The sequence below is a fragment of the Trichomycterus rosablanca genome, unplaced genomic scaffold (genome assembly GCF_030014385.1).
Source record: "Trichomycterus rosablanca isolate fTriRos1 unplaced genomic scaffold, fTriRos1.hap1 scaffold_138, whole genome shotgun sequence".
NCBI classification, from domain to species: domain Eukaryota; kingdom Metazoa; phylum Chordata; class Actinopteri; order Siluriformes; family Trichomycteridae; genus Trichomycterus; species Trichomycterus rosablanca.
Genome location: NW_026946966.1, coordinates 9,383 through 23,595, shown reverse-complemented (window position 1 = coordinate 23,595; position 14,213 = coordinate 9,383). Strand labels below are relative to the sequence as shown.

The 14,213-nt window shown below is 38.2% G+C and overlaps 1 protein-coding gene across 1 annotated transcript; it reads right to left on the bottom strand.

Moving 5' to 3' along the window:
- Window positions 1-6,036: 6,036 nt before the first annotated feature.
- On the bottom strand, window positions 6,037-13,632 carry LOC134305439 (tripartite motif-containing protein 16-like). The gene is made up of 7 exons (XM_062990149.1): window positions 13,043-13,632; window positions 12,984-12,988; window positions 12,867-12,941; window positions 11,873-12,106; window positions 11,525-11,684; window positions 11,142-11,201; window positions 6,037-6,569 (listed from the first exon to the last, which is right to left on the bottom strand). Exons 1-7 carry the CDS (start codon window positions 13,620-13,622, stop codon window positions 6,037-6,039), a joined length of 1,647 nt encoding a protein of 548 aa, XP_062846219.1. The 5' UTR covers window positions 13,623-13,632.
- Between the last annotated feature and the right edge of the window lie 581 nt (window positions 13,633-14,213).

Sequence of the window (14,213 nt, the reverse complement as noted above, 5' to 3'; positions counted from 1 at the left end):
TGATACAGCAGAACACCTTCCCCAGGTTACTGCTCACACAGATGCCTCGGTAGTTGTTGGGGTCGAATTTGTCTCCACTCTTATAGATTGGGGAAATAAGCCCCCTGTTCCAGATCTCAGGAAAGCAGCCGGATTGGAGAACGATATTGAACAACCCAAGCAGAGCCTGCTGCAGCTGAGGACTGCTGCACTTCAGCATCTCGGTCCTGATGCTGTCAGGTTCACAGGCTTTTCTGGATTTAAGTTTTTTAATTTGGGTATTCAATTCTTCCTGTGAAATTTGGTAATCAATGGAATATATTCCATTAATTTGTGAAACAGCTTTATTAACCCCTGATTGGTTTAATTCAAATGATTCTGATTAAAAAATTATTAGTGATTTTTGAGGAACCAACAGCAGATTTAAATTTGTCATGATTCCATCTGAATGTTCGGTTTAACTGGGATGTTTTGCAGGGCTCATATTTCATGGTTTGATGCTGACTGAGTCGTTTAAGGTAAACATTGATTTGACAGTGATCAGAAAGTGGGAGTTGTGGTCTGACAGTGAACGCACTAATAGTGGAGGGGTCCATGTCAGTGATCGCATAGTCGACTACACTAGCTCCAAGACCTGAACAGTATGTAAACCTCCCTAAAGAGTCCCCTCGGATCCTACCATTAAGAATATACAGACCTGAGGATCGACAGAGGTGCACTAGCTCTTTACCATTCCTGTTCAGGACGTGGTCAGGACTGTTTCTTTGGGAGAAGATAGTGCTGAAGTTGATGGAGGTTTGTTTAAATATATATTTGTTACCAGTAGAATCGATGGTATCGTTCTCATTGCCTGTTCTGGCATTTAAATCTCCAACAAGCATGACATTCCCCTGGGCCTGAAAATGTCTGATTTCCTGCTGAAGATTCTCAAAGAAACAATCCTGATAGTACAGAGACTCTATAGAGGGGGGGTGTAAACTGCACATATGTACAAGTCATTTTCACATTCAATTATGTTTTTATTTAATTTTAGCCAAATATGTGTTGAATATCTTTTAGTTTCTGACAAATATGGTGATAAATTGTCCTTATACCAGGGGTGCACAACTTCTTTTTACCAAGGGCCGATTTCACATAAACACTTAAACCAGAGGGCCACAAATTAAATTTTTACAGACCTGTCCACGTGAATTTGTAATACAGTTAGGGCTGGGTGAAAAGAAAATCTCAATTATTTTCAAATGTATTAACGATTCACGATTGTGAATTTTTTTGTTTTTGTATAATGCAATTGAAAAATTTTAATTTAAAAGACTGCAGAAATGCAAAAATAGTAACAGCACCACCTAATTATCCTTTCAAGGAACTCAAACTTTATAACAATAACAATATAATAATAATTAACAATAATTTAAACAAAATAGACATCTTAACTAGCTATATTCTTTATATAAAAAGCTCACAAACAACAAACAACAAGCAGCATAAGAAAAGTGCAAAACCACAAAAAGTTCACAAAAAGGAACACGAGCCTGTTTACTGTTTCCACCATATAAGTGAGTCTGTATCAGTATCTAAACTGGAGGACATTGAGTAAGCAGTCAGCTCAGCTTTGATTTTGTCCTCTTGTGACTGGGGGGTGGATGGAGGAGGCACAGGCTGCTTCTAACAATATGTGCTACAATTCCCATGCTCCCACGGATTCTCACGTGACTATCACATGTCCCGGGTCAGCCAATCCTGATCGCGCCCATCGGCTCCGGAGTTTTGATTCAGTTCAGCTGTGTTCGGTTCCATGCACATCTTATTTAAACTTTTCTGTTTGTGTGTCTCGTTGTGAAGTTTTGCTGATCGTGTTTGCGTCCTTATTTCTAAATCTAACCATTACCGTGTATAATCCTTGTTGTCTTCCGTTTGCTGCCTGTCTGTTTATCCTCTGATTTTGGACATTACTTGACTTTGTACACTGTTTTTGCCCTTTTGATATAAAACTTTCCCTGATTTATATTCCGCGAGCGTCTGGTGACATGTTGGTATTTTAATTAAATTATAAAGTATGTAAACAATCGCGATTGTCACATTTCTAACATCGGGTGAAAACGTTCATGCGAATTAACCGAATTAATCGTGAAAATCGCCCAGCACTAAATACAGTTACATAAAATCAGGTAGTTAAAAGAAATGTCTTAATGGTCAGTGGACACCAACTGATTAATGTGGTCGCAAGCACACCAGACATGAGAAAATACTTGTATGTCCATTCGGGGTTAAATTTTATATGCTCGAGATCCACTTTTCTTTTTTACTCGTACTTGGTTTGAACAAACACATGGTACCGCTGAACTAACTTGTATTTACATCATTTACTTTTCAGTCGCAATTTCATGGAATTAGCCGGTGAATTTAAAATGACAGCATACTGGGACAGTGGTAGCCTAGTAGGTAGAGCTTTGGGCTATCAACCGGAAGATTGGCGGTTCAAATCCAGGCTCTGCTATGCAGCCACTGTTTGGTCCTTAAGCAAGGCCCTTAACCCTATCTGCTCCAGGGGTGCCGTACGATGGCTGACCCCAGCTTCCAAAACAAGCCGGGATATGCGAAGAAAGAATTTCATTGTACTGTACACCTGTATATGTGACAAATAAAGTATATCTTATCTTATAATTTATTTAAAAATGCATCAGCACTTCATTGGGTCGGATCTGGTCGGTGCTGCAGTGAGATGCTGGGATCTGGTCGATGCTGCAGTGGGACGCTGGGGTTTGGTGGACGCTGAGTTGCTGGATGTGGCTCTACTGTGTCCTGCATTACTGGGAGTGGCTCTATTTGATCTGCCTCTCTTGGGTTGCACTGTACTCCTAGGCCTATGGTTTATGTCTTAAGGATAAGGTGTCATTAACCCGGGGCTTTGTACGGCTCCTCCCAGATCGTATGCTAACATCCAGATGTTGTTTTTGTCCACATGTACATGGTCATGTAGGTGTTCTGAAGTAAGCGTTGGGTGATGGGCAATTGTAATGCCCATGATCTGTTTAAAAACGATTACATATTCTATCCACCCACAGTTTTTTTTTTAATTAAGTGCTAAAACCCTTGTTCTAGCATTTTGTTCTTTCTGGTTTTCCATATTGCCAGTTTTGCTGTCCCAGATACAAAATTTAGAAGGACTGTGGTGTTTTTGTTATTTTGTAGTATATTTAGGTCTAAAGATGAAAAATCCCACCCAGAGCTAACAACCCGGGTCCTACCGCGGTCACATTATTGTCACTTTTACTGCACGTCTAAACCCTGTTTTACGGTAATACAGTTGTGAAGCGTTGAAGAAGGTAAATAATCTCTTTACAGTTTAATATACAAGCATTATTCTGATGCATAGAAACCTATGCATACAACCTATATGTAGATCTAAAAATGTGGACATTCAGACCTTCTCTGTTATTAAAACACAAATTTCAATAAAATCTCTGTATTTTTAAAAACCATTTTCTTATCTACTTGTTATAAATACTTTTGTTTATATTTTGACAACATAAGGACATAACATGGTAAAATTATGCACATTTTAAAATTCCATTAAAAAACTAAAGGAAGTGTTATAGACCAATTTTAGATCTCTAATAAAATAAGCAAATTAATTTATTTTTAAATCACCCCACCAGACACTTGAAGAATACTTACTTTTCTACTGACTTTATGAGGCTCATTTATACTGTACTGCACATGTCGCCCTCATGTGGTACTTTTGGAGAATTGCAAAAAAGTAATATAAAATAATAATACTTTTTTTCCAACAAGGTTAGAAGATCTCATATTACTAGAGATGGGACGATCGGGGTTTTTGGCACCGATTGCGATCTCCGATCTCCTTTCAGGGCAATCGGACGATAGTCGATTTCGAGGGGCGTTGACATGCAATTTTTAGCGCAAAATCAGCAGTAAATAATAAAGTAACCAAACAATTATTTTTTTCACCCACAGGAGACATATCTTATTAGTCTAACTGACCACACACACACACACACAGGTTTAATGTTATCCAGTTTAGTCTAAAAAAACCTTAAAAAGAGCCTCACAGTGAAGATAAACCGAAAGCAACAGCGTGTGTGTGTTTCTTTAAAAAAAAACGCTTTGTTCACAGTGTCGCTTTAAATGATTCTGATTCAGGAGTCGAATGTGACGCGTAAGTTTCTCTCTCCGTTTTTACTGTTATTAATAAATGCTGTGGTTTTAAATAAACACCAGCTACTACAGAACATTTTGTGTGACTTTCTTACATTAAAAAGCTTCATTAAAAAGCTTAATTAAACCGCTATTACCACAGAGCGGTCACCGAGTCAGACTCGTTCCGTCTGTGGAGCTACAAGTTCTGATTACCCTAAAAGTTTAGCAGATGATCCTGAACTAACGAATTTGGTAATGAATAAACTTTTGCCTCTGATTGGCTCTGTAACGTTTTCTGTTCTCATCTACATCACAAGTAAGAACCACTTACGATTTACCAAAGTGAACCAGGAGTTTATATAACGTGCTGATAGAATCGACTCAGATGTGACCGGGTTGAATTATCTTTTTAAAGTAAATATTACAATCAGCAAAATTACATCGTATGTACGATGCACAACGTTAATGATGTTTTTTTTAGGTCATGAAGAGCTTTCACTGTGGTTTCTGTACGATGGTTGATGAATGGTGATGTGATGGTTGGCGCGTCGTAGCTCAAAGTCTGGATCAATCCACTGAGCTGTTAACTTAACATTGTCTTTATATATCACACGATCGAATCGGCTACTTTTAGGAAATATCGCCGATCGCCGATAGCATATTTTGATTAAAAATCGGCCGATACCGATTCATAGCCGATCGATCGTCCCATCTCTACATATTACCACATCATACAGATTTTACTGATTCCACTGAATTTTATTCTAGATCAAGCCAACATGAACATTTATAGCAGCAGGAAGAACAAGATAGAAAAACAACCTGGACATGATGCAGTAGTTTTATTTTATGTTCTGGTTAAGTGTAAAATATTGATACATTATCGTTTTTATAAACTGAGGGCAGTGGTAGCACAGTGGTTAAGGTACAGGACTAGTAATCAGAAGGTTGCTGGTTCAAGCCCTGCATCAGCCAGGTTGCCACTGTTGGGCCCTTGAGCAAGACCAAAACATGGTGTTGTAGAAAAGCATTATGCACTTTAATTTTGAATGTTACTGTTATATTTGTTTACTGTACAAAAATTGTTTGTTAAAAAGTAATTTGTAAATTTGCACATTGTAATAAAATGTAATTTAAAAAAATCTAATCTCTCTCTCTATACAGGCTCATCCTGGAGGCAAATTGGTGGATAAGTGGGCGGGTCTAAACTGCTGTAGGCTGAATAAACAGAAATAAACTGATGAAGGCTGAACAAACGTACCACAATACAAATAACTATTTCTGTGACAGAATCAAATCCCCTCTGAAACCATCCACACATATCTAAGTTCTGCTGTATTATTCCTCACCATGTGCTGGTTTCACTTTTAAACTTGTGTTTTACAGCTCAGGAGAAATCAGGTGAGAATCAGCTTCTTCAGGAGACTCTAAAACACCTAATGTCTCTTAATGTACTAAACAGCCTAGGAACACCAAACGTCTCTCAGTTATTACTGCTCATAAGCGCTCGCTACTGCTGAAATGACCAACCTGTGGTTCAAAAGGAAAATGCTCATTTTTATAATAAGATTTTTCCTAAAATAGACTTGGGAAGAAAGAAGTTTAAGGTGGAAATGATCACATTTACCATTTTGTAATGCATACAAATGTTCTCTTTTATGTTTTAAAATATTCAGTTTGTCTTTTATTTAATTTAGTTTTAATATCTGAATCCATTTATATGATAAATATTTAAGAAAAGAAGAAATCAGGAAAGGGGGTAAATACTTTTTCACAGCACTGAATAAATGGTGGTTAATAAATTGAAAAAGAAAATCTTCATAAATGTATCACTGCCTCACAGATTCTAAAATCACTCAAACAGTTTAATGTTACACTTTCATGTAAATTTTACATTTAATTTGTTAAATCTGACAGTTTCATTGATCCTATATTAAGATAAAACCCCGGGTAGAGGAGCCGAGTGAACGTGGTCTGAACTCTGTGGAGGAGCTTCATTGTATCAGAGATGCTGTAGAAGGACAGAGTTCCTGCTTCATAATCCACATACACTCCTATTCTAGAGGAACTCAGCATTATGGGAATTACAGTCTTTTTGTTATTGTGCCAGAATGAAAAGCTGGATGGAGAACAGAACAAACTCCAGGACTGAACATTCCATCCAAACACACACTCATCACCACCTCCCTTCCTGCTGATGCTTTTATATGACACTGCTATATCAACCCACTCATCCGCACTCCACTCAACCTCCCAGTAACAGCGTCCACTCACACTCTCTCTACACAGAACCTGAGGCCAAATATTAAATCTATCTGGATGATCAGGATACGACTGTAATGTTTTACTCCAGGTGACCACTTTGTTCTCCTCAGACAGACGGAGGTTTTTATTTACTGTGTTTGGATCCAGTGTGAACTGACAAAAATCTGAAGAGGAAACACAAAATAAACCAATTAACATAGAAGAGAGAGAGAGAGTGTGTGTGTGTGTTTAATTGTGTGCATGTGAGAGTGTGAGTGTGACAAAACACAAATACACAAAAACACAGCACAACCACAAATACAGTACAACATTATTCAACACCAAACACACAGACACTGCAGAGACATATAAAGACACAACACATACACAGACACTACACAATCATACAAACACTACACATACACACACGAGTGCTACACAAACACATGAACACTACACAAACATACATAAACACTACAAACACTACACAAACACACACATACATTACACAAATACTGCACAAACACACAGACACTACTCAAGCACACATGAATACTACACAAACAGTACACAAACCCTACACGTACACACAGACACTACAATCACACACATACATTACACAAACACACAAACGCTTCACAAACACATACAAACCCTACACATACACACAAACACACACATACTGGTACTGGTCATAAAATTAGAATATCATGAAAAAGTTGATTTATTTCAGTAATTCCATTCAAAAAGTGAAACTTGTATATTATATTCATTCATTACTATATTGTTATTTGGGATAAAATAATAATCGATTAATTAATTATATAATTAATAGCCTTTAGAACGGAGCACCACCAGCGATTTTGGATTTAAAGGTTGATCCCTGGGAAACCTCAGTTTTGGACGAATCAGTCTTTTTTTCTCTAATGTAAGTACTTAAAAGGGACTATTTCTCGCATCAAGTAATTAAAAACACCGTGCCAAGTTACATACAATTATAAGGTTTATTAATCGAACAAGAACACTACGAATACAATGCTTATTACTTAAATGGTCTAAGATTCATGCATACATTGTTAGATGGACTATTATGTGAAATCAGGTTGAGATTTACGATGGAATGATGGAAGGAAACCCTTCTAAGATCTAATTAAAGAATATACGAAAATAGTGAAACGAATAAAATATTTGCAGTGAAACCAACCTTTTAACAAGAGCACATAAACCGTGTTACCTGGAGACGTCAGCAGTAGGAGGTAGAAGCGAGAGAGGCCCAGGTTTTAGATCACCTAGCTGTGGTCCTTGTTGACTCTATTTCGGGCTTTTTGGTCCGTAGAATGATGGCCGTCTCTGATGTAGAATGATGTCCGTCTCTTCACCAAAGAATCTCAAACACACACGCGTACAGGGGGTGTTCTTTCTGGCCAACTGATGCACCTTTCCTCGCTTTGTCTCTCAACAGGTCCGGATTCTCCGGTCACCACGTGTTGTGCTATTCCCTTAAAAAGTTGGATTCCTACACGCAGTCAAATAAGGACTTTGTTTGTCCAAACGCGAACTTTTGTTTAACCCAAACTTGCGAATGCTAATGGTTAGCAGGCTTGCTACCATGTGTTCCCTTTTGTTCAAAGGCCTTGTGGCCTTCTAGAACAAACTGGAACTCACTCCATCTTGCTCTTCAACTGCAGTTCTGCCACCTCCAAACTCTGAACTGAAAGCCCACCTTGGGTTTTTTAAACCACTCGACGAAGGGCGGAGTTATCTAAGGCACAGCCAATCAGTTTAAACTTCTCTTTTGAGGTCATGTGGCGACAGGTCTCCTCCCACCATGTACTTTTAACTACTGACAACCAGCAGGTGGCGCTAAGATACAACAATACATGAGTTGATTAAGTTCGTTCACAAATTAAGTTTTGTAAGAGTTAAATCTTTGTGGAAGTTCTTCCAAATCAACTCTTAATAGTAACTAAGATTATAAAAGAAAATCTAAACAGTCATTCATGGATCACACAAGTACAACATACAGAGAGCAATACATATGGAAATTAAAACAGATACAAAACAGATGTTCACATCTTCATATATGATAGCAGTCCTTAGCACTTCTAGGGGATAAAGAGTAAATAGAAACATAAACAAAACTACACAAGGTAATTGTTAAAGGTCCTTTGGTTAGAATTAACTTGTTTTAGTTCATTTTCCATATTGTCCTAGTCCCTGAATTCCAGAGTAGGTGTGTGGGTGTGTGTCAGGACACATACTGTCTCTGGGGTCGTAAAAGTGGATTAGGTGCAGCCAGTGTGGGGGTTAAAAACCAGGTTTCTATCCTTTACAATGCCTGTCCCTGAATGGAATACACATTTTTCAAGTCTTTACCATCCTTAAATGTAAACAATTGGAGTTTAATGGTGGCATCTGGCTGGTCTTGCCGGCACCAAAAGCTCAACTTAATGTCCAGATCTGGTGAAGCCCACAAATTACCTTGGCAACTTTAGAGCTCTGACCAATCATAAATGTCCCTTGGGGGATTAACATGTCCATGCCGAAAGGTTTTAGGGTTCCCTCTGTGGGGTTGTAAACTTGGAGACATTCCAACAGGGGAACGTCATAAACAGTCTTTGAAGATAAACTGTCGCTGGAGATCTCAATATGCAGAGAAACGAGATAAACGTCCAGTTTTAATCCAGTAATAATCCTTTCTATCACGTTTCCGCTACATTACGCACAGACTGATATATTTCAAATGTTTATTTCTTTTAATGTTGATGATTATAACTGACAACTAATGAAAACCCGAAATTCAGTATCTCAGAAAATTAGAATATTGTGACAAGGTACAATATTGAAGACACCTGGTGCCACACTCTAATCAGCTAATTAACTCAAAACACCTGCAAAGGCCTTTAAATGGTCTCTCAGTCTAGTTCTGTAGGCTACACAATCATGGGGAAGACTGCTGACTTGACAGTTGTTCAAAAGACGACCATTGACACCTTGCACAAGGAGGGCAAGACACAAAAGGTCATTGCTAAAGAGGCTGGCTGTTCACAGAGCTCTGTGTCCAAGCACATTAATAGAGAGGCGAAGGGAAGGAAAAGATGTGGTAGAAAAAAGTGTACAAGCAATAGGGATAACTGCACCCTGGAGAGGATTGTGAAACAAAACCCATTCAAAAATGTGTGGGAGATTCACAAAGAGTGGACTGCAGCTGGAGTCAGTGCTTCAAGAACCACCACGCACAGACAAGGGTTTCAGCTGTCGCATTCCTTGTGTCAAGCCACTCTTGAACAAGAGACAGTGTCAGAAGCGTCTCGCCTGGGCTAAAGACAAAAAGGACTGCTGAGTGGTCCAAAGTTATGTTCTCTGATGAAAGTAAATTTTGCATTACCTTTGGAAATCAAGGTCCCAGAGTCTGGAGGAATAGAGGAGAGGCACAGAATCCACGTTGCTTGAGGTCCAGCGTAAAGTTTCCACAGTCAGTGATGGTTTGGAGTGCCATGTCATCTGCTGGTGTTGGTCCACTGTGTTTTCTGAGGTCCAAGGTCAACGCAGCCGTCTACCAGGAAGTTTTAGAGCACTTCATGCTTCCTGCTGCTGACCAATTTTATGGAAATGCAGATTTCATTTTCCAACAGGACTTGGCACCTGCACACAGTGCCAAAGCTACCAGTACCTGGTTTAAGGACCATGGTATCCCTGTTCTTAATTGGCCAGCAAACTCGCCTGACCTTAACCCCATAGAAAATCTATGGGGTATTGTGAAGAGGAAGATGCGATACGCCAGACCCAGCAATTCAGAAGAGCTGAAGGCCACTATCAGAGCAAACTGGGCTCTCATAACACCTGAGCAGTGCCACAGACTGATGGACTCCATGCCACGCCGCATTGCTGCAGTAATCCAGGCAAAAGGAGCCCCAACTAAGTATTGAGTGCTGTACATGCTCATACTTTTCATGTTCATACTTTTCAGTTGGCCAACATTTCTAAAAATCCTTTTTTTGTATTGGTCTTAAGTAATATTCTAATTTTCTGAGATACTGAATTTGGGGTTTTCATTAGTTGTCAGTTATAATCATCAACATTAAAAGAAATAAACATTTGAAATATATCAGTCTGTGTGTAATGAATGAATATAATATACAAGTTTCACTTTTTGAATGGAATTACTGAAATAAATCAACTTTTTCATGATATTCTAATTTCATGACCAGCACCAGTACATTACACAAACACTGCACAAATACACACAGACACTACACATACACACAAAATCTACTCAAACACACTAAACTGAACACTACACAAACATACATCAACACTCAACAAACACTACATGTACATACAGAGACATCTCACAAACACGACTCATTCACATACAGTACACAGACACACACCAGCAACAAACAATCTAACAACAAACAAACCAATGAAGCTCTTTGAATTGTGTGTGTGTCTGTTAATGTGTGAATGTGTGTAAGAGTGTGTAAGTATGTGTGTGAGTATTTGTGTGTCTGTGTAAATGAGTGTTGGTATATGTTAGCGTGTGTGTGTGTTTCAGTGGTTTCTGTGACTAAATGATTGAGAAAATTTCCTGGATCAAAAATATACAGACAGCAGTTTAAATGATTGTTTTACTTGTTTTAACTTCATGACCTCTGAAGTGTGACAAATATGTAAAAATACAGATAACTGGGGGGGGGGGGTGCAAATACTTTTTTACTGCACTGTGTATGTTTGTGTGCTTGTGAGAAACTTACATTGTAGAAAATCTTCTCTGATTTCAGGTTCAGGAGGTGAAGTAATCCGGACTTTCTTCACTGCAGAAAGAATAACAGTACAATCACTAATCACAGTAAATACATAGTTACACCAGAAACGGTCACATGTATAGCCAGTAAGATGTTTGGCATGTTCTTCAAGTGTTTGTCTAAAGTGACCTTAAATCTGAGTAAATGACCAAGTGTGAGTGTATTTCATTCAGCCCTGGACTCACTGTGACCATGACAAGTACTGGGTTAATGAGTAAATGAATGATGATGTTAGATGTAAAATGTTCATGTTGGTGGATTTGATTGTTTTGTTTGATGTTTGAGTACCAAAGCATTTTGGAGACAATGTTACACTGAGGGCTTGAACTCACCTTCATCTGGTATCTTCTCACACTGCTCTTTCCAGAATTCTTCTACTTTCTCTATCAGCTGAGATACAGACTTTGTAACATCATCAAATGAGAGGAAAGGACTGATTGTGATAGCGGCTGATTCTGCAGATCCAGCAGGAGCCGAGAGAGACTGAAAATTCTACATCCAGACAGATAATGTTCACAGAGAAACAACAAGATGATGATGAATCACAAATGATGGACGACAGACATGAAGCATCAAGTTTCAAAGATTTTGAGTTTAGGGGACGTCAAGTTACAAGGTACCGCTGTAATTTATTACTTGGACTGGTGCAGCAATAATATAATTATGTTTAGTGCTGTTACCTGGAGGAAATGGACGGGATCCGCTGTGTGTGAAAGCTGTTCCAGTTCAGCACCTTTCCTCTTCAGCTCTACAATCTGCTGCTTCACCTGTTTCAGGATATTTTCAGCTCGACTTACTTCTGCTGTCTCTCGATCTCTGATCAGATCTTTTAGCTCACAGCATCTTCTGTTAATTGAGTTGATTAGTTTAGTACAGATCCTCTCAATGTTTTTCACTGCTGTCTGTGCAGAACACTGTTAAAAGATTCAGAAAGAGGAAATGTTTCTCTCTCAGATATTTGTACATCCTTCACATTCATATGTAGCCACTGGCCAGACTAAGACTTTCATCACTCATAGCTTGGTGATGGTGCTAAATGGCTTGATTTGTCCACATGATGCAGTATTTGATACTCTACTTCCCAAATATAAGAAAAAGTTCCAGTGTTCTACCTTATACCTTAAACTTCAGCACTTCTTCAGTGTTCATCATCATTTTAGTTTTTACTTCATTTATCAGCATGTTTTATTTCCTCACATATTTTTGATACAACACACCTGATCCTGTATGTCCTTAATTCAAAATGATATGTGTGGATTAAACCTAATAAACCCTAAAACACCATATATACTGTAAAATGTGCTGGTGGTAGCATACTGTTACAGAAATTCTTTTGAGTATCAGAAAACAGCAACCTGGACAGGACTGGGAAATTCAATTTAGTGATCTTCTCAAGTCTTTACCAGAAATCTTATACAGTATTTTATGTTTAAGCATCTTGATCCAAATCTGATGTTATTAACCTTATAATTATAAGCACAACCTCAAAATTGTTGTACAGCATCTATCGCCAACTAACCAGGGAGAATTTGAAGATTTTTTTTAATTCATGAACAAAAATGCTCCATCATTTACAAAGTTACCTGAGATATAAAATATCTAATTTTTAATGGAGATTGGTTTTATGGAGGAGAGTCGGACTTATCCTGAGAGCTTTTTGTTTATAAAACTTACCTTGTGAGACTTCACAGCGTTTATCAGCTCACAAAGTTCTTTCTCTCTGTTCTGGATTTGCTTCTTAAATTTTCTCTGGAGTAAAACAATAACAAAGTAAAATAATTCAGGATTTACTTGTACTGTGTATGAGCACCACATAAACAACATCAGTGTAAATGCTAATGAGTTGTTACTGCATAATATTTTTACCTGTTTCTCAGTTCTTTCTGCTGCAGCTGATATTGTATCATGTCCTTTATGATTGTCTAGCATACACAAAGTGCAGATACACTGCTGATCAGTATGACAATAAACCTCCAGCAGTTTATTATGTTGAGAGCAGATCTGATCTTGGAGTCGTCTTTTTGGATTTTTAAAAGCAGGAGATTCATAGTGAGGCTGAAGGTGACTTTCACAGAAAGAGGCCAAACACACCAGAAAGGATTTAACAGCTTTAGAATTTCTCTCTTTACAGTAATCACAATCCACATTGTCAGGTCCAAAAGGAAGGGAACCCTGCAATTCTCTCTTCTTCAGGTTCTCTACAACGTTTGCCAGAATAATGTTTTTCCTTACAACAGGTCTTGGAGTGAAAGTTTGTCTACACTGTGGACAGCTGTATGTTCCCTTATCATCCTCCTGATCCCAGCAGTTATTAATACACACCATACAGAAACTGTGTCCACATAGAATAGTTACTGGAACCTTCAGTGTTTCCAGACAGACTGAACAGCTGAACTCACCCCGAGTTACTGAATTTTTTGAATCGGCCATTTTTCTACACAGAAACACCAGTAAACACAGCAAGTTATTTAGAGCAGCTCAGACTCCCTGGTTTAGTTTGTGAGTGTCATGTTCAAAACAAGTGTATTTAAATCAAATCAACAATCTGAACTACATAAAGTAACAATACACAGTAATGTACAGAAGTGTGGAAATGTATAAACTCACCTGCGTTCATCAACTTCAATTATCAACAAAACTACAAACACAGACACGGAACAGATCCGCACTCGAACAGAACAGGTTATACTTATGTACTTTACATAACAGTCACATGACGGGTACCGTCCCAATATAACTTGAAAACACACCTTAAGTGAACTAATTCTAAACTAGCACGCACGTTAACACCCCCAACTTGCTCTCATGTTACATGCATCACATATTTCAACATGTAACATTCCAAAAATACTCTAAACTAAAAATACTCTAAACTTTTGTAACTTCACCTTTGTTGCAGGTTTTGTCATTACATCAGCATCATATTTTCTGTTGAACAAAATAAGTGTTTTACTGTAGTAAGAATGAAAGTATCAGCTGATTTTTGTCTCATTGTGTAGCTTTGATGAAGAAAAAGCCGCT

What these genes read in the sequence shown, in the direction of transcription:
- LOC134305439 (XM_062990149.1), bottom strand. Translation starts at nt 13,622, where the DNA reads ATGGCCGATTCAAAAAATTCAGTAACTCGGGGTGAGTTCAGCTGTTCA. An exon ending in TGAGAAGATACCAGATGAAG is followed by an intron (nt 11,202 to 11,524) that starts GTGAGTTCAAGC and finishes TTCTTTCTGCAG; the next exon opens with TGAAGAAAGTCCGGATTACT. An exon ending in CAGAGAAGATTTTCTACAAT is followed by an intron (nt 6,570 to 11,141) that starts GTAAGTTTCTCA and finishes TTTCCTCTTCAG; the next exon opens with ATTTTTGTCAGTTCACACTG.